The sequence below is a fragment of the Pagrus pagrus genome, assembly GCF_965226575.1.
Source record: "Pagrus pagrus genome assembly, chromosome: 15".
In the NCBI taxonomy this organism is placed as follows: domain Eukaryota; kingdom Metazoa; phylum Chordata; class Actinopteri; order Spariformes; family Sparidae; genus Pagrus; species Pagrus pagrus.
This window is the reverse complement of record NC_140199.1, coordinates 894,447-915,503: the sequence shown is the minus strand read 5'-3', so window position 1 is coordinate 915,503 and position 21,057 is coordinate 894,447. Positions and strand designations below refer to the sequence as shown.

At 45.8% G+C, this 21,057-nt stretch overlaps 2 protein-coding genes across 6 annotated transcripts in view; both read right to left on the bottom strand.

Moving 5' to 3' along the window:
• Positions 1 to 21,057, bottom strand: part of LOC311270782 (tight junction-associated protein 1-like) — a 35,399-nt gene continuing 14,342 nt past the window's right edge. For 4 of the 5 annotated variants that reach the window (XM_084375935.1, XM_084375934.1, XM_084375932.1 and 1 more), the window contains 9 exons: positions 18,790 to 18,964; positions 15,958 to 15,986; positions 15,028 to 15,189; positions 13,609 to 13,675; positions 12,395 to 12,424; positions 11,079 to 11,186; positions 10,904 to 10,987; positions 10,014 to 10,703; positions 1 to 6,751 (listed from right to left, as the gene is read on the bottom strand). In XM_084375935.1, the coding sequence (XP_084232061.1) occupies positions 6,089 to 6,751; positions 10,014 to 10,703; positions 10,904 to 10,987; positions 11,079 to 11,186; positions 12,395 to 12,424; positions 13,609 to 13,675; positions 15,028 to 15,189; positions 15,958 to 15,986; positions 18,790 to 18,909 (1,953 nt within the window). In that variant the 5' untranslated portion in view covers positions 18,910 to 18,964 and the 3' untranslated portion in view covers positions 1 to 6,088. The remainder of the gene's footprint in view (positions 6,752 to 10,013; positions 10,704 to 10,903; positions 10,988 to 11,078; positions 11,187 to 12,394; positions 12,425 to 13,608; positions 13,676 to 15,027; positions 15,190 to 15,957; positions 15,987 to 18,789; positions 18,965 to 21,057) is intronic. The other variant, XM_084375936.1, reaches the window with a different exon arrangement.
• On the bottom strand, positions 17,686 to 18,780 carry LOC311270773 (uncharacterized protein; the record flags this gene model as incomplete). Its single annotated transcript, XM_084375907.1, has 1 exon — positions 17,686 to 18,780. A coding segment is annotated over one exon (1,095 nt), but the record flags the coding sequence as incomplete, so codon positions are not given.

The following is a 21,057-nucleotide window of genomic DNA, read 5'->3' as shown; positions in this document are numbered from 1 at the left end:
TTACGTTTAAAATATTTTATTTGTTTTAAAATATACATCGGTTTACAAATTCAGAAAATAAAATCGTTAGTAGAGTTTTAACAGTCTTTTTTGTAGTTTTTTTCATCGTTTTGTAGTTTTATTTCCCAACAGGAAGTGAAAACAAACAATCAGACCAGGAAAAACCAGCTGAGACGATCAGAGGAACCGAGACACGAGGAGAGGAAACAGTCCAGGTGACCCTGAAAGCACCACGGCGGGGTCAGAGGTCAGTGAACTGTGAGTGACAGCACCTGTGGGTGGAGAGCGAGGAGGCGGGGCTACAATCTGCCGACCGTTATCGGTTCAGCGCCAACAGTCGCTCCTCAGATCCTCCTCTGGTTCTGGTTCCAGTTCTCAGTCTGTTAGAAAAGGTCCACATTTCATCTGTCCTCAGGTGAGTCCACATCCTGAACCAGGACCGGCCGGCCCCGGCGGCCATGTTGGAGAGAAGAACGGAAACGCTTCCTCCATCCGGCTGATTTAGACAACATTAGCTTGTTAGCCCGCTAACCAGCACGGTTCAGTTACTACAACATCTGATTAGCACAAGAGCTAACAGAAACAGTGGGCTAATGTTAACATGTTAGCATTAGCATTGGTGTCTTTTCTAAATACAGGCTATGCTAGTTTGCTAACAGTTTGTTGAAGTGCGTCACTTCCTGTTTGTTTCTCTGCTGAATCAGAACATCGTGATGACACTTTACTCAACTTAATTAGTTTCTACGAGCTTCTTTCTCCAGTTTCAACCACAGAAAGTCTGAATTCATGATGACGACCGTCAGATTTAACTGTAATCATGTTGTGAATTAGTTGCTCGATAATCAATAAAAATCAATTAGCAACTGAGTTCAGGGGATGAAAATAAACCAGGTTTGAACCAAAAGACTTGACATGACTCTGCTAACACTCACTCCCTGTGTGACAGAAGATCCTGATGCAGAAGAGAAAGTCAGGAAGTGACAGACCAACCCCTTTAGAGTTCAAGCTAACGTAGCTAATAGTTAGCTACAGTTAGCTTTGAATATAAATTCAGTCTAAGTGCTGATGCTGCGTTCACGTCATGTGGGATCGATGTCGAGAAGATAGTCCCCCCCTTTTTTTTTTTCGTTCAACACATCAGACAGATCGAGACGTCGGTGCGGCTGCAGAAGGTAATGACAGCTGTAGCTGTAGTGAAAGTAATCAGACTACATTCAATAAGTCTGATTAACAGACTGAAGCTGACGTCAGGTCTGCTGCATATCTCACGTTACGTGAAGTCTAAATGAGATTCAGAATGTTTTAAATGTTTATTAGCACTTAGAAACAAACACATTAACATTTCATTTAGAGCTAAAAGTAAAATATTTATGCTAATGCTAACCTGACGTGTTCGCTTTTATATTTAATGCCAACTCAAACTTCAAACATGTTTATAAATCTAACGCTCAGTCGTGAACACGCAGCTCAGCGCCGTCTGAATATTTCATATTTAGTGTCACATGTTCTGTGTTTAGAGGTCCGATCTTCAGCAGAACACGATGAGCTGTGTGTTTGTGTTGTCTTTAACACATTAGTGTCCAAACACGAAGCGTTCAGAACAATCTGAACTTCTGGGTTTTAATGACGTCAACATGTTGTCGTGATGTGGACCGGAGCCTCCGTCTGACGTGAACGCAGCTCAAGTGACAAACAAAAGGTTCTGTTCACTGAATGGACCGGTGCGGATCAGAGGACGTGACAGTAAAGTGACACAATCAAACATCATCAGACAGTTTTCAGTGCTCACAGACCGCTGTGACGCCTCGTCCTCCTGATGCATGCTGGGACACAGAGCTGCTTTAAACTGACCTCAGATCAGCAGAAGAGAATAATGTGCAGTACAAAACATTTATTTCTGCTTCTTATTTCACTTCCTGTCTGTTAATTCAGCTTTTATTTTGAAAATAAGCAGTTTATTTTGAAGGTGACCCTGTATGGAGGGTTAATGAGATGCAACGTGTGTCTTTATTATTGTTAATTAATAGTTATTAACCCTTAATAAGATCAGTTTGGGTTGATTAACAACAGCTTTAATGAATCAATAAGACGTCTGTTTGATCTGTTAGTGAATTATTGATTAACGGTCATTTAGCTTCAGGAGCTCAGCTGGTGACCCGAGCTTCACCAGCAGAGTGCGATCACACAGATGAAGAGTCTGTGATTCAGTCAAAAGATCTGGAATAATTTAGTCAACATAACAATTATAAAGTTTTATCAGGAACGAGGAGGAATTAAAAAAGAGAAGAAGAAAAACTGAAGAAGAGATGAGAAACACAAGAAGAAGAGAAGAAGAAGAAGAGTGCTGGAGGACGACCTTGGCTGAGACGAGGCGGCGGGTCGACGTCTCCAATTATATTCACGAAGAAGAGTCATTAAAGTTGCACGAGTCCAGATGTAAAGTCTATTTATACCCAGAGTGCATCGCTCCAACACACACACACACACACACACACACACACACACACACACACACACACACACACACACACCTTACACACTCGCTCTCATTTCCGACTTCCTGCTCTCTGCTCGTGTCTCCTGAACATCTGATGACTCGTATGAAATATTAAACACTTACATTCACACGCACACACATACACAGGCGCACACACACAAAGTATTAGCGACCCATTTCTGACGGTAATAAAACCTTAATAATTTAACGGCAGCCGCTCGTTCTGCTAATAATTACAGCCGAGGACGTAGAATCTGAAGGAGGAAGATGAAGAGGAGGAGGGTGTGTGTGTGTGTGTGTGTGTGTGTGTGTGTGTCCTGCAGCCGTCACACAGAACAGAAGAAAAAGGTTTTTAAATTATTGAGCAGCTCAGAGACAAACAGGCTGCAGTTAAAGGACCAGACTGCTGTTTTTATGTTTTATTTACACACCTGGTCTCTCTCACTCTCTCACACACACACACACACACACACACACACACACCGTTCGCTCTCAGAGTCGCTCCTGAATGTGTGTGTGATGTGAACAGGTTGAAACACACAAACAGCGGACTGGTCCTTTAATAATGTTAATAATGAAGGTTTTACTTCAATAATCTACATGTTTACATTTAACTCTAGCTAACGTAGCTTAGCATGAGGCAGTAACCAGGGAGGAACTGCTAACAAGTGTAAAGACAGAACAGTAGTTGATGTTATTGTAGCTACAAGCAGTTAGCATAGCCAACGTACATGTTCGTAGCTAGCTGATGTCATTAGCTGTCAGTGGTGACAGACAGCTAGCTTTCCTCAAGTCATCTTAGGTGTTAGGAGCTAACTAGCTAACGTTATAACAGAACATCATTAGCCTCGTTTTAGCACACATTCTGAAGCTAAAGAAGCTGCTAGCCTAGCATTGTCAACAGTAAAACGTCAAAGAGGAAAGTTCTTAAGAAGTTACTCGTGTTATACCAGAACATCTTTAGCCTAGCTTAGCACAAAGGCTGTAAGCAGGTGGCTAGCTTGTTAGCTTACATGATACAACATGTTAATCAGAGTTGTTGAAAGACAGTCTTTGAGCTAAGCTAAGCTAAACTAAGCTAAGCCAAGCTAAATCTGTTCTGAACTGAAAACGGACGCTTAACAATCATTTCTGCTTTTTTTTGTTTATGTTGAATCTTTTTGTTTTAAAACTCGTTAACGTTTAAACACTTTAAGAAAACCTGACGTCTGCTGAGGAGCAACATGTGATCCAGTAACAGCAGTGAACCAATCACATCTCTTGTTCTGCTGTCTCATCGTCTGTGTCCCATCATGCACTCTGCGAGCAGGCGCATCCCATCATGCTCCTGCAGCGATCAAACACCACATGGTCATGAGGCTGGTCTGTGATTGGTGCTCGTGAGTGCGATCAGTGAAATCAATACAAGATAATCAATTTGTTATTAATACATCTTCCACTAATTAATTCATTCACTGATTCTGTCCTACAGATCAATACTGACCTGATCGATCCTCACTGATCAGACTGGAGAGTCAATACAAACATGTGGAGGTCAGTGCTGATCAATATTCACTTCCTGTGAAACAATGCTGACTCTGTAAGACTCTCAATCAATCAATCAATCAATCAATCAATCAGTGAGTGACGGTTGGTCCTCGGTGAGTCACAATCAGAGCTGTGACGAAGGCAACGAGCCGACATTCATCAGTGACGTCAGAGAAGAAGTTAACGTACGGAAGCTCGCTGGTGCCAAAAACATTAATGATTATTGTTATTGATTATTGATGAGACACTTTGTTACATTCATGATTCTCAGACTAAAAATCAATACAACTGAGATTCTTCTGAAAAATAAAACATTTGTTTTAGTTTGTTTACTTTTATTTTCTCGCTTATATAAAAATAATTTCGTCACCGAAGCACAAATTAATTGATTACCATCACTCTGATCAATGTTACAGTGAGACTGAAGTTTCATGAGATGAAGCTCGTTATTGTTTTAAATCTGCTGAGCTGCTTCGTTTATTTCACAGAAACAGACTTTGAATCTTTAACATTCATTAATGTTTAAATACATTCAGCAACAATCAGACTTTAAAATAAAAGACTTGAATTTACAGAAACTTCAGAGCTGATGTGAGTGCAACGCTTTATTTGTTCCATTCATCACATTGATCATTTATTTATGATTTGATATTTAAATCCAGTTTCAGACTGAACTTTATTTGTAGAAACGTTTTTATCTTTAGACACTATATCATCTTTATCTCGACTTTAGGATCATTTCCGATGTTTCTGGCACTAACGAGCTTCCGTAGGTCACGAGAACGTTTGAACATAAAAACCAAACTGATCAAAAAACAATAAAACAAAATCAACAACAACTCAAATCCAAACAGAAAAATAATCTCTTAATAATCGATTTAAACTTTCATCACCAACAAAAACAAAACGGTTATAACGACAAAATAAAACAGCTGGATGTTACATTCCAGGTGGGAGAAGCTCCGCCCCCCGGCCCCGCCCCCTGCAGGTACAGTGTTAGTGAAAGGGAGGGGGTTGGAGGTCAGTCAGTCCATGACTCCCCGACGAACCAATCAGGTGACTAACAACATGTCATGTGACAGGAAGTCAACGATTAGTGGAGACGATAAAATAAAAGTCTGACCTTCAGGCCCCGCGTCGTACTCACAACCTTCCAGAGAGAGAGAGAGTGATAGGCACTGAGAGTCTGAGTGTGTGTGTGTGTGTGTGTGTGTGTGTGTGTGTGTGTGTGTTTACCCAGGTGTGTCTCACCTGTTCTCTTCAAAATAAAAGCTCCCAGTCCGGAAACAAGGCAAAGACGTCTGTAAAGTTTTTAGTTGTTTCTATTCTTGTTTTTCTACTCTGACCGACACACACAAACACACACACACACACACACACACACACACACACAGAGTTATGGGGCTTCTAACACTGATCAGAATTTAATTTGCAGTTCAATCAGCTGTCCACATACTTTTGGCAATGTAGGTTATGTTGGTATGTAGACAATCATATAGTTGCTATATCACCAAAAGTAAGTGGACACCACCAACCAAACTCTGTTCAACTTTCTGAGCATTAAAACAAAAGAAATTAGAAACTAAACTAATTTAATGTTTCATTATATTTTATATAAATTTGATCTTCAGACATTAAAGATAAACGAGTTGTCTCGTTAATGGATGAAGCCGTCCACAAAGTGTTTTCTGTGATTGATCTGAATTTTAATTAATTTTGACGAATAATCAACAAAAATAAAAACAAATGTTTGTGACACTTGTTCTTTAGAATACTGTTTAAAACAAACTGTTTATAAACACAAACAAACAAACAAACAAAAACAAAACAAAAGTGATCAACAGCTTCACTGATACTGAAGTCGATTAACAGCTGATCAATATCTGATCGGTCACACACACACACACACACACACACACACACACACACACACGCAACGGTCAGGCAGCACATGGTAGAGTATGGCTATATCCTGATGGGCGTGACCTCAGCTCAGTTGCCGTGGAAACAGACAGCAGCTGAGGGAGCACAGTGTGGGGCGAGCGAGCGCGGCGTGCTCGGCCGTCAGTCCAGCAGCGTGCCTTGCTCCTGGGCTCGAGTCAGGCTGTCTTTGCGGTGCAGGTGGTGCACGCCCATCCTCTTCGGGCTCTTCTGGGGCCGCTGCGGCCCGAGGGTGGGATCGAAGTCCAGCAGGCGGGGCGAGATGACAGGCAGGTCATGGGGGAGGACGTCTCTCTCCTCGGCAGAGCTCTCCTCCTCCTCCTCGTCCTCCTCCTCCTCCAACTCCTGTCTGCGAGCGTCGGCAGGGCTGGTCGCCACGGTGACCGCTGTGTCCCCACTACCGCCGTCGTCCTCCAGGTGCATCAGCAGCCTCTCGCCCTCCTCCGTGGAGCCGTCTCCGTCGCCATAGCGCCCCCTCCGGCCCTGCCTCGGCTCGGTGTCGGTGTCGGTGTCGAGGCTGGAGCCGCGGCTCGGCGTCCAGCTGCGAGCCGACGAGCCCTCCTCGCCGTCAGAGTACGCCGCTCTGTGGCGGTCGGAGGAGGATGAAGCCCCGCCCCCAGGCGTGGGCCTCCTCCTCTGCAGCTCCTGGGCCGTCTGACTGCTGAACGACGTGCGGTGGACCACGGAGCCATCGCTCGACGGGGCCATCTTCTCCACAAACATCCGCTGCCAGTTGGCCAGAAGGTCCTCCTCCGAGCTGCCCGAGCTCGCCAGGACACTGGGGGCCTGAGGAGGGGGGGCAGGGGGAGGGGCCACGTTAGTACCAGGGTCACTGATGAAAGTCAGACCACTGACCAGACCAGTGACCACCTAATGTCAGCTGATCAACATCATTTTAATCATTCGAGGCTACAGACACAGTCGGCCTACAGGTACAGGTGAGTGTTAGTGTGTGAAGCCTGCAGACACAACTCAACTTCTCTGAACATTAACAGGGTGAAAAGTGTGTGTGTTGCTGAGTGAATGTGTGTGTTGCCGAGTGAATGTGTGTGTTGCTGAGAAGGTGTGTGTTGCTGAGTAAATGTGTGTGTTGCTGAGTAAATGTGTGTGTTGCTGAGAAGGTGTGTGTTGCTGAGTGAATGTGTGTGTTGCTGAGAAGGTGTGTGTTGCTGAGTGAATGTGTGTGTTGCTGAGTGAAGGTGTGTGTTGCTGAGTGAAGGTGTGTGTTGCTGAGTGAATGTGTGTGTTGCTGAGAAGGTGTGTGTTGCTGAGGGGCAGCCAGCACTCTCTTGTTCAGATACATTTTGTCCAGTGAAGGAAGCTGTGAACTGCTGCTGGTGAGTAAGGAGATTTCGTAGATTCAGTGTTTAGGCATTCTGTGAGGAAAGTTAGTTGAAATATTTAATCTTGTCTCGATACTTTTTGTGTCAATTGTTGTGAAACCATTGAAGCTAAGTAGCCATCAGTGAGTTTCTGCCAAGTCAGGTGTGTTGAATAGGCTTGATTGCAGAGCGGAGCCAAGTCCGCATAAAGTAAATCTAGCACATATGGGCTAGTCACTACAGCTGCAGCGTCAGGACACGAACGAAGACTGTCGAACAAAGACTTAAGGAGTCTCTCTGCAGCAGTCTATCGAGGAAGTCCAAGTAACTCACTGTCCACCACAGATCGCAGCCATGAGTCCCTGCCAATCCCAGTCAGGACATCAAACCGGAGAAGATTTCACCGGAGACCCATTGCTCGAGGCTGTAACCCAGCCAATCTCTGTTACCCAACATTTTCCACCTGTACTGAACTTGAAGTACTAGGGGGGCTATGGAACTGCCAGTCTGCAGTCAAGAAGGTGGACACCATTTCAGCCTATGCCTCCCTGCAGACTCTCCACTTCCTGGCCCTCACAGAGACCTGGATCACTCCAGAAAACACTGCCACTCCAGCTGCCCTCTCAACTGCCTACTCATTCTCACACTCCTCGAGACAAACCGGTCGAGGAGGAGGAACTGGACTCCTCATCTCACCAACGTGGTCCTACCAGGTCCTTACCCTCGTTACCCCCCATTGTGGTGACCCTTCTCCATGTTCTCTTCGCTCCTCACCACTCCTACCCCTCCTCCCTCACTGCTGATGACTTTGCAACTTACTTTACCAAGAAAGTAAAAGACATCAGCTCCTCATTTACTCCTATGCCCTCCCAGAAAGCACCTCCCCCAACCCTCACCTATAACAGCCTTACCTGCTTCAGCCCTCTCTCCTCTGAAGATGTTCACACACTAGTGACGTCTAACCGTGCCACCACCTGTTCCCTCGACCCGATTCCCTCCTCTCTCCTCCAAAACATCTCACACGATATCTTGCCTTTCCTCACCACCCTGATCAACTCCTCCCTCACTTCAGGCTGTATTCCAGCTCCTTTCAAGACAGCTACAGTAAAGCCACTCCTAAAGAAACCCACTCTAGACTCGGCTGACATCTGAAACTACAGACCTGTATCTCTTCTTTCATTCCTCTCTAAAACCCTGGAACGTGCCGTCTACAACTGACTGTACTACCTTTCACAAAACGACCTCCTTGACCTCCATCAGTCAGGCTTCAGGACTGCTCACTCCACTGAGACGGACCTCCTCACAGTGACTGAGTTGCTCCGTGCCTCCAGAGCCTCATCCTCCTCGACTTATCCTCTGCGTTTGACACAGTCAACCAAATCCTCCTCTCCACTCTGGCTGAACTTGGCATCGCTGACTCTGCTCTAACCTGGTTCACATCATACCTGACAGAACGCACCTTTCAGGTCACCTGGAATGGCTCCTTGTCCAAACCCTGCTCCCTGGAAACTGGTGTCCCTCGAGGCTCAGTTCTTGGACCGCTTCTGTTTTCACTATACACTAGATCTCTAGGCTCTGCAATCACAGCACATGGATTCTCTTACCACTGTTATGCTGACGACACCCAGCTGTTCCTCTCCTTTCCCCCGTCCTCCAATACCCACGCACATCTCTGAATGTCTGGCAAACATCTCCGCTTGGACAACTGCGCATCATCTCAAGCTCAACCTTAGTAAAACTGAACTCCTCTTCATCCCCGGGGAAAGACTGCCTTCGCATGGACCTGGCAGTCACTGTCGAGGACGTCACGGTATCACCTTCATCGACTGCAAGGAACCTGGGTGTAATCCTCGACGACAGACTATCCTGCACCCCCAACATCACCGCGGTGGCCCGATCCTGCAGATTTGCCCTCTACAACATCCGCAGGTTCCGGTCCTTCCTCACAAAGGACGCAACACAACTCCTGGTCCAAGCACTGGTCATCTCCCGCCTCGACTACTGCAACTCGCTCTTGGCTGGACTCCCAGCCTCTATGACTAAACCGTTGCAACGTATCCAGAACGCTGCAGCGCGCTTCGTTTTCAATCTACCCAAATTCTCCCATGTGACCCCCCTCCTCCGTGACCTCCACTGGCTTCCTGTTGTGGCCCGCATCCGATTCAAGACCATGGTGCTGGCCTTCAAGGACGTCAACACTGGTCAGACCACACGCCCCAACGCGAGCACTATGCTCTACTACATCAGCTGACCGCCATCGCTGAGAGCAAACAAAGGCCACTCAGTGAAGTCGCGACTCTTCTCTGTTCTGGCGCCTCAGTGGTGGAGCGAACTCCCGACCAATGTCAGGACAGCAGAGTCACTCGCCATCTTCCGCAAAAGACTCAAGACTCACTTGTTCAGACTTCACCTCGACCCTGCATAGCATGACTCCCCCCCCCCACCCCCCAAAAACAAAAACAATTTTTCTTTTTTATTTACATGCACTTACATCACAGCACTTATGTACTTAAGGTATCCTTGATAAATGGCAGCTACTTTGCTCAGGTGAGGGCTTGAAAATTGTTTCTATCTTTTCTACTTTATCGACGGTGATATGTTGTGGTTTCTTTCTTGTGACAAATGTACTTATTGTAAGTCGCTTCGGACAAAAGCGTCTGCTAAATGCCCTAAATGTGAGCTAATCTGTGTAAATGTGTGTGTTGCTGAGTAAACGTGTGTCTTACCTGCGGTGGGCTGCTGAACGGGCTGGATTGGCTGGACAGCGGCTCACTGGCGGCGTCCCGCTGTGACGGCGGAGTGCGATGGTGGACCCCCCCTCCAGAGGAGGAGGAGGGGGCGGGGCTTCCAGGGGCGAGCCGCTCTTCATCGTTCTGGACGAGGCTGAGGGAGATGGCCTGCCGTGTAGCGTAGGTGCAGTTGGGTAGCGGGGAGTTTTTGGGGATCTTCACTTTGTCATCTGACGAGAACTCGATGACCTTGCGTCCGGGATACAGCGGGTGGGGGGGTGGTGGCGCAGGGTACGGGTTCAGCTTCTCGAAGGACGGAGCCCCGCCCCCCTCCTCGCCGCCAGACTGCCCATCCAGACTGCTCTGACTGCGGCAGGAGCCATTCTGCTGCGCCGCCTCCTGACTGCCGCCGTTCTCCCGGCCGCGGCCCTCGGCCCCCACAGGACCCGTCATGTCCACGTGCACGAACACGTCCTCGGCAACGGGCCGGCCGCAGCTGCTGGACTGGGCAGAGTTCAGGACCAGCGGCTCAGGTTTCTCCAGGACGCGGGCGATGACCGAGGTTGGCACGACGTCAGCCGGAGTCAGACTGAGCGTGTCTGGGTCCTGAGAGCCGGGGGCGGGGCCTCGCTCTGGCAGGCTGCTCTTCATGTGTTTATTCAGCATGTCCTGCAGCTCATAGGGCAGCTACACACACACACACACACACACACACACACACACTGAGTGTTAGAGTGTTTCCAGGAAGTGGGTTGTCTATAAACTCTAATGGAACTAATGGAACCATCAACACTGTCAGCAGAACCATCCCACACACACACACACACACACACACACAGACACACACACACACACACACACACACACACACACACACAGTTACTCACATCAGCAAACTTGTGGTTCCTGAAATGCGACTTGTTACATTTGAGCAGCTGGACAGCCAAGTTACAGTCCTGTCTGTACCGCTCCTGAACACACACACAGTAACACACACGTTAACACACACAATCAGATCAGATTGTAAATCATGAATGATCAATAAAGCGATCGAAGTCTCACGTTGAGCTCCTCCAGACGGTCGATGGTGTTCTTGGCGTCCAGCAGTTTGTTGGTGAGCTCCACGATCTCCTGGTCCATCGTCTTTTTGTCCCTCTCCACCTTCCGTAGCTGTGGGAGCAGGAACATCATGTTATCAACTGTCAATCACGGGTGAGACAGCCAATCAGGAGCCTCAGGTGAGAGGAGGCGGGCCTTCATTCAGATCATGTGGGAATAAACTTCAAAATAAAAAATCAGAAACTGTCAGAATCCACAGACGCCATGTTGTCGACCACAAGGTAAACGTCATCTTTATCCTCTGAGAGCTGAGCCGTCACTATTATTAAAAGACTTCTTTTCTACAGTTTTCCCAGATCATTTGAATGCTGCGTCTGCTAGCAGCTCTTTACAGATGCATTATGGGATGCTGCGGTGTGGCTGCTGCTGCTGCTGCGAGGAGATCAATAAGATCGGATCAGATCTTGATCGAAGCGTCGAAGCTAAAAGCTGAAATGTTCCATCAAGTTTCTCCCAGAGCGCTGAAAAATGCTAGCAGCTAACACGAACTAACATAGCTAGCTTTAAGTAAACGTTTCCGTTAGCGTCGTCGTTCCTCCCCAACAGCTAGCGAAGCTTCATTACTGCAGCATTCAGGATAAACAGGTTAGCTTGTTAGCTGAGAGGCTAACATTAGCAATATTTGTTTAATTAGCTGTACATTTAGCATGACTGTACTTGTTGATGTTGTTAGCGTAGCTTAGCCTCGCTCTTCATATTGATTGATTCATTAACTTACCAACTATCAATGATTCATAATTGATTAATTGACTTGTAGTTCTTTGTTTTAGCCTCGTTAGCTTCACGTGTCGGAGAGGAACGATTAACTTTTAACTTTTTATCAACAGTTTTATCTTCAAGCATCAAAATAACAGAAACCTGCAGTTTTCACACCAAGTCCACATTTTTATAGTCTGCCAAGAAAAATCAACTAACAAGATGTTATAATGACAAAAATAAAAATATCACATCTCAAACTATTACAATTATAAGAAAAATTTTCACCTTATTAAATTATTAAAGATTTTAAAAAGTTTGACTTTGACGCACCGCCTCAGGACGATAACCTTAATATATTCAGTTATATTCTCTTAAGAAATTCTGCTCATGTTTGTCCTCCAGCAGAACTCCATTAAAAAAAACAGTGTTTTAACAGATGCAACTAACTGAACACGAGGTCAGGACTTGGTGTTCAAACAGACATCAGAGAAGAAGAAAACTGAGCATGAGGAGGATGGACAGGATGTGGGGGAGGAGGAAGAACATGAATGAGACGCAACTGCATGAACCCATGTCTGACTGACGGCAGCCTGATGGAGATGAAGATGAAGATGATGAAGATGAGTCAATCCATCACAGAGCAGCGTGAGAAAAGAGGAGAGAAGAGAAAGAAGAGACAGAGATGAAGAACGACGTCAGACAACAAGACAAACAGGAAGTAAAAATGTTTCTGAGCCGGATGTTCGATTTAAATAAATCAGGGTGAGACGGTTTTATCCACATTAACGACTCCTCATGTTAACGTTTTAATTAAATATTCAGTTTCATGTGACATCAAGGTCTCGTCAGGTCAACGTCGACATTAACATGAGTCTGTATTCAAATAAACTCATCCATCACTGAGACAAACAGACTCCATGTTTCTACTCAAAGACAGAAAGAAGTTCATGCAGAACATTTGCTGAATTTACAAGAAGGAACAAATAAGTCAGAATCAGTCAGAGACAGAGTTTCACACAGTTTATAAAGTGTCTCCAACTCAACAACTCACTAAACTGACACATTTGTTAAGGGAGTCTGGGCACAAAGAAGTCGCCTATACTGGTTACTGTTTACTGTGTTTGTAAAATGTGACATGTTTAGATCAATAACATGTTTCTTCTTTCATAAATTGAGTGTAAATGTTTGACTGTAAACTGACTCAGTGACCTCTGTCGCCATAACAACCGGCCTGCTGTCCGTCAACTCTGCTTTTCCACAGTTAATCAATAAACTGCCTCAGAGTGTGTTTTCATTTAGTCATCGATCAGTTATTGACTGAGTGTGATCAATGAGCCACACACACACACACATATTGATCAGTGACATGCGGACACAACACGAACACACTTATTCTGACTGACAGTTCATAACAACCAGGAACTATTGTTTTTAATATTATTATTATCGGCTCATCTGTCTGTGATGTCACTGAGTTACATTTTTATTACTGTGATGATATTTTCTTATTTTATTTTATTCATCCTGGTGTTTAAATCATCTGTGATGAGAATAATAACTGAACATTAACGTGATGTTTACTCTCATCAATCAAATAATAATCTGTATGTGTGCTGACGTGTTCTGAGTTTCTTTACAGACCGTCTGGACCGACACTGAGCACACCAAACATGTCGTTAATCTAATGTTGATCAAAACATCGTCTGTGATCCGGTTCTGATTTAAACATTCAGGCCGGAAGGTCAAAGGTCAGCTGAAGGAGGTCAAAGGTTACCAGAGCGTGAAGCTTCTCCTCCAGATCCTGATTGGCTCTCTGAGACGCCGTGTAGCTGTTCTGCAGTCTGCAGAGAGAGAGAGAGACAGAGAGGAGGTTACTGAGCATGCTCAGTTGCCCTCAGGACAAACTGACGGAACAATTTTACTGTTTCACTTCCTCGTTTACATCGTTTGTTTCACAGGCTGGTTTAAGGAAGGAAGGAATGGGGAATTTATGTCAAGTCAAAGTTGAGTCACAGCCGAGTCACAGCCTGATTACAGCCGAGTCACAGCCGAGTCACAGCCTGATTACAGCCGAGTCACAGCCGAGTCACAGCCTGATTACAGCCGAGTCACAGCCGAGTCACAGCCCGATTACAGCCGAGTCACAGCCCGATTACAGCCGAGTCACAGCCCGATTACAGCCGAGTCACAGCCGAGTCACAGCCGAGTCACAGCCTGATTACAGCCGAGTCACAGCCGAGTCACAGCCGAGTCACAGCCGAATTAAAGGCGAGTTATCCTCCAGTTGTAGTCGGCTGAGTCGAGGCGTCCTCTCAGCTTCATCTGCAGATTTCAGGGTCAAAACTATAAAACATCTCAGCTGGTTAAACACTGAGTCCCACATCTGATCTGCCTCCTCCTCCTCCTCCTCCTCCCCCTCCTCCATCTCCTCCTCCTGTTAAATCTCCGGCCTCATTAAGCAGCCACTCACTGACTTCCTCCCTCTTTTACAGACTGATTATCACCGCAGAGCAAAATGGAGGAGATGAACACTTTCTCACACACAGTTCACTGGACTGAACCCTCCAGGTGTGAAAGTTACCTGTTCAGAAACAACGTTCTGTGTTTACCATCACACACACACACACACACACACACACACACACACACACACACACACACACACACACACACACACACACACACACACACACACACACACACACACACACACACACACACACACACACACACACACAGAGGAGGAGAGCTAAACAGGAAACACAAACACATCTTCCTGCTGTGTGTCGAGACTCTTCACAGCCGGCAGCTTCTGATAATCAGAGAGGAGTGAAGCTCTCATTAATTCACTGTCTTTGATCCCAGTCATTACATATGGATCCAGGAGTGTGTGTGTGTGTGTGCGTGTGTGTGTGTGCGTGCGTGCGGATTAAACACATGGAAACATCTGCAGACAAACACGACCAGTCATCTAATGACATCATCAACTGAAGCAGCCAATCAGAAATAAGCACAGACCAGATCCAGGACACAACTGACACAGCTTCAACAGAGTCCGACCACCTGAGTCTGATCCGGACCGTCAGTCTGATCCAGACCGTCAAGAGTCTGATCCGGACCGTCAGAGTCTGATCCGGACCGTCAGTCTGATCCAGACCGTCAAGAGTCTGATCCGGCCCCGCTGAGTCCTCACCTGCGGAACTTGTCCCTCATCTTGTCCAGGTCGTCTCTGGTGCGGCTAAGCTCCGCCTCCATGTAGTGACGGTTGCCGTCGAACTCCGCCTCCATGGCCTCCATCTTGTGGGTGGAGTGAGACAGGCGGCGCTGCAGGTCCTCGTTCTGCTGCTGGAGGATTCTGGGTAATGAGACGAGAGTCTTCACGTCAGGTTTACAGTGCTGGAAAGTAACTGAGTACATTTACTCAGGTACTGTACTTGAAGACAATCTGAGGTACTTGATTACATTTATATAATAACGTGAGTTACTTTACAGATTCAGATTAAAAACAGAACAGTTAATAAATGACGTAAGATTACAGATCAAAGTAAAAGTAATTCAAATGAACTGATCAGTAATCAATCATCATAACCTGATGATCTATATTATTCTGAGTACTTCTATTTTTAAACTGTAAGTATATTTTGATGCTGATACTTTTGTACTTTACTTCAGTAACACTTTAAATGCAGTAATCAGAGTATTTTACATTGTAGTATTTATACTTTGAACACATGAATTATTCTTTATTTTTACACAAAAACTGCACAAAGTTAAAAACACGAGTCATAAAAACATTGTGTTATTAATTATTATTAATCATGTTGTTTTATTCTAGACTGAAAACACGACGGCTCACTGAGTCAGACCTGAAACTTCTTTATGATCTGTGACTTTTTGTTTGTTTGTTTTTGTTTTTGTTTGATATTTTCTGAATGTTTTAATGATTTAATTTCTCTGTGAAGCTCTTTGAACTGTCGTGTGTCTGAGTGACGTCATGGCGTCTTTTCTTTGTTCTGTTTTGATTCAGTGTCGTTGTAAATCACCCATCAATGATCTCTGGAGTATAAATAAAGATTGATTGATTGATTGAGCAGAAATAATTCATAAAATAAAGCGGTCTCACCTGATCCTGTCAGAGTCTGATAACGCCTCCTGAAACACAAGAAACAAAAAATCTGCTCAGTTTTTGTTTTAGAACAAGAAAAATATTGTCATGGTAACGAGATGTTTACATGTTGACTTATTGTTCTCGTTATTATTATGTAAATAATTCAGATGTAACACGAGTCACAGATTCACGCACACAGACAGCTTCAGTACATTCAGTCGTGTTGATGACAGAAACAAACAGTTTGAAACAAATCATCTAACTAATATTGATTTAATAAAAATGTTATCGTCACAACGAACACGACACAAAGAATAAATTCATTAAAACTCTGAGCTTTGAATTTGTTTTTGTTCCATCAGGTTTGTTGTTTCCTGTGAGAATCATGAAAACGTGTTTAATAAACTGTAACCGACACAAACGAGCTGAACATCAGCTGCTCCGCGCGACTGATCACATGACCGTCACGTGACGTGACGACAGCTCAGTGAACGTCGATGAAGCCTCATCGTGGAGGCGGACGGATGTTTCCTGTCTGTGTCATCGATCTCTGTCGACATATGGAAACACGTCCGCTCCCAGCATGCACTGGGCTTCACATGATGGATCCTCTCAGCTGATCGATCGCCCACACAGCTGCACAATCAATGACTCAGCTGCTGTGAAGGCAGCGGCGAAAAGGCCAATCAGATCGCTCCGTTCTCTGATTTGTTCCGGACACTGAATCAGTTTCTTCAAGTGTCAGTATTGATAATCAATATGAAGAGTGTAGAGATGAACATCCTGCAGCTGGCTGCATCAAGATTAATGTATGTTTCATCTCCTGACCTTTGCACTGGTGCATTCTGGGTATTCCAACCTGTCAGCAGCCGCTCGCTGAACACTTCTTTAAACTTTTTTATTACCTTTAGTAAAGACACAATGTTTGTTCTCAACAAGAACGTTTAAATTAACAGAGTTTGGTTCTTGAGGCCAAACTTTAATAAAAGAGTAGAAACTGATGCATTCGTTCATGAGAATAATTCATCTGACAGAAACACAAACACAAATATTCTCAGTTCTGATTTCTTAAAAGTCACAAACAGTGAAACTGAAACTTGTTTTGACAGAAGATTTGTTTGAATTTGTTTTATTTTAACTCGTTACAAACTAATCTGCTGCTTGTTAACGATGTTCAGGATGCTGAGGCTGACAGGAAGCTCTGCTTTGGGCCACAGCTCGTTAAAAATGACATCATTTAAAAGTTAAAGACATAACAATGATCCAAACTGGACCGAGCAGAACAGAACCTCGGTCTGCTTCTTGTCAGTTTTACAGTAAAATGATTTTCAAACAAACAACAAAGTTTCTGACTCGTAGCTTCAGTTTCTTCAGTTAAAGACCAGAATTCATAAAAGTAAAAAGATCCGTCAACTTTAAATCAGAGTCTGAACTTTAACGCTTCACTCAGCAGAAACTTAGATAATCATCAACATTTTCTCTTCGTGCCTTTAACATGAAAACAACTGATGCAGGTAAACAGAACACCTGACGGACTGACAGGAGGGCTTAACGGTCCCTCTGCAGACGCCTGCAGGCTCAGTTATAGTTCAGTCCGATGTTTATATTTACTGTGATGATGTTTATTTATCTGACTTAATGTCAAGAAAATATAAAACTCACGACACGTAAACACTGTCGACATGTTTGAAATCAATAATGACCTTAACAAACATAAACAACACGACATATAGAGTTATTGATTTAACTGTCGGGACGGTCACACACAAACAGGAAGTCACCTGTCAGAGGGCGGGGGAGGGGGAGGGGTTTAGAGGAGGGGGGGGAGGGGTTAAGAGGACGTACCTTGACGTGTTTTAGGAGCGACTGATTAGAAACAGGAAGTCTGTGTTTGTGTCTCGGCGGCTCTTTTGTGTCCAGAACCTCCATCTTTACTCCTCGGTTCCCCCCCAACACCTCCTCTTTAGGCCTCACCCCCTCAGTGATGTCACCCTTCAGCCCCTCCCCCTCCAGGGGCTGGTACCAGCTGGCCGACCGCTGCATCGACGCCAACCAGTCATCCCAGCGTCGAGTCCGATCTGCAGACGGTCCCTCCGCCTGCTGCTTCCTGTGGGCGGAGCGGCGCCGCTGGGGGGCCGGACTTCCTTGCTCTTTGGAGGGCGTCCTGCCGAGCAGTGTGAGGTTGGCTGGGCTCATGACCCGAGAGGTGATCTCATCCAAGAAGTTGGAGAAGCGGACCTTCTCCTGCAGAGCCTGCATCTTCCAGTTCCAGTTGGTCCTGCAGGGGGAGGGCGGTTCCGAGGAGCGTCGCGAAGCTGCCACCCGCTGCTCTGACCGGTCCAGAGAGCGTGTGGGCGGATGGCGGACGGAGCTGCCCCGCCCCCTGCTTTCATCCAGCAGCTCCACTGACTTGGACTTCCTGATGATGTCATAGGCGTGCTCCAGGCCCAGCGAGGCCGGCTGCTTCAGGATGCTCTTCGGAGGCGCGGCGGTCTGTGTCCGGTGAGGTCGTATGTGGCGCTCTCTGTCGCAGCGGGATGGCGAATGTTTCCTAGCAGCTGCAGGGCTTCGATATCCCGGATGGCGAGGGCTCGTGGTGACGCCCACAGCGGTGGTTCTGGTTTGGTTGGGCCGGTGGGTGTGGCTACTGAAAAGCGGTGGTGGCGGGATGCAGAGCTCCAGACTGGACAGACTAGAGACGTCCAGCTCGCTGTCAGAGGGCAGAGGCGGCGAGGTCCGGTGGCCATGACGCGACCCGGCGCTCTGAGGCCGTTTTGAGACGGCGGTTTGGAGGTGGGGGAGGCGCTGCAGGGGGGATGAAGGTGTGTTGAGGGTGTGTTGGTTTACCTGATTGATGTCGTGCTGCGGTGCCGGCGGGGGCGGAGCAACAGGCAGGGCATGGCGTGTCTCGCGGTGCTGCGGCGGAGCCTTACGGTACGGCTTCCTGGCCGGGGCCGCGCTCGTCATCCTTGACCTACTTCCTTCCGTCCTTCCTCACTTCCTGTCTGTCGGTTTGTCAGTCCTGCCAGGAGAAGAAGAGTTAGATGAGGTAGAAATGATGCAGACGCCCGCCAGTTGCCCGCCAACCGCCGACCACAACGCCACAACCACGACTGGACTCACTCACTGCTGTCACACTCTCTCCCTCTCGCTCTCTCTCTCTCTCTGTGCAGATCAATGCTCGCTCGTCCCTCATCAGCATTAAACACGCCTCCTTCTCTCACACACCTGATGTGCGTGTTTGTTCTGGTATCTTTGTGGGGACCTGATTTCAGACCTGCACATGTTTTTTTTATTTTATCAAAAGTGGCCCAAAATAAGTACAAACGTGAATGTTGAATAACGGTCCTCACAAGTATGTCAGTACATGTACTGTGTGTGTGTGTGTGTGTGTGTGTGTGTGTGAGCCTGAGGCGACACATTGATCGCAGTTTGTTTCCAGAACAGGAAGTGCAGCTCCATTGATCTGAACAAGGCCATCGTTAGCATGTCAGCATTAGCTTGTTAATCTGAATGACACAGAACAGAGTTAATACGCTAACAGAGCTAACATGCTAACGGTCAGATCACAGCACAACATCACAACGATATAAAAACAGGACCACAGAAGAAGAAGTCTTTAGAGGTCACAGTTTTGTTTGTTTAACTTCATGATCTTTAATGTTTTATCTATTTGTTAGTTTGTTGTCTATTGTCTATTTGTTTCAGCATATAGATGCTAATTAGCCATTCAGCTAAACCCAACACTGTCCTCTGTGAATTAACAAGTTTACAAATATATACATTTAAAAAGTACAACATAAATGTGGAGTATATAAAAACAACGTCTCCTATCTGACAGATGGTCATTTCATACATACAAATGTACAACATATATCATATATAACTGAATTTGAGTAACTTGGATATAGTTTTTTGAATATTTGGACACTTAATCTAAATTTACAAACTCTGTTTCTGCCACTTGAAATTTACTGAAATCAAAATGTATAGATCAGTCCAGATATGTAATATTTATTTTCCTCCTGTCTCTACTGAGCCGTCTGTTTCTGACCCACTCCATTTAGAGTCTGTCCACATCACATGACCACGCTCTGCCCTGAGGGGACCAATGACGAGCCATCGATCACTGTCACTTCCTGTCCTTCTCTTACACACACACTTCATTATGATGCTGTCTGTCCTCAGAGTGAAAACAATGGATCATCTGGTTACGTTTCATTCTGTTACCTTAACTTTGAATCATCTTTTCTGCCACTAAAAACTACATTACCCATGAGCCTCAGCTGCTGTTACTGTTGGAATAAAGCCAGAATGTGAAAGTGAGTTACTGCTGCTAACTGGTTTCTGATCATGACTGCAGTTTGTTAGCTCAATTAGCCGTGCAGCTAGTTGGAGAGTTGGTGTTTACATCACTAGCACAGGAGCTTAGGACAGCTAGGAGGAAGAGATTCCCAGGCCCAGGGCTAGCTGGTTAGCATGCTAGCTTCAGTAGAGAACACAATACAATGACGTCTTTCACATGATGTCAAAACTGCGTCTTCTTCACACTGTCGATCGTTTTAGTTAATTTGAGTGTCGGAAACTAAAATTCTGACATGTTGCAGATTTACAGACATGACGCCTGTCAGTCACAGCTGAGGGCGAAGCAGCAACGCCTTCGTCTCGTCTGACTGCAGCTCCTGAATTTTACATTCAAAACGCCCCGAGCGCTTTTACCCAGCATGCTCTGCTGTCACGCAAAGCTCTCTCTCACACACACACACACACACACACACACACACACACACACACACACACACACACACACACACACACACACACACACACACACACACACACACACACACACACACACTCTTATCTATGAGAACCCTCTGAGAGACTCTGATGCTGCAGCTCTCATCCTTTCTTTTCTCTTCCATGTTCTCCATGTTTGTTTTCTCTGTTTTCTATTATTGATTCTTTTGTTTCTGTCCTCCTTCACTTCTTTACAGATGTTTCCGTCTTTCTTTTCTCTCATTACTCTACTTTCTTTCATTTCCTTCTTCCTGTCTGTCTTCCCTTCTTCCTCCTCTCTCAGATTGGCCGATCACTTCCTGCTCTGGACCGATC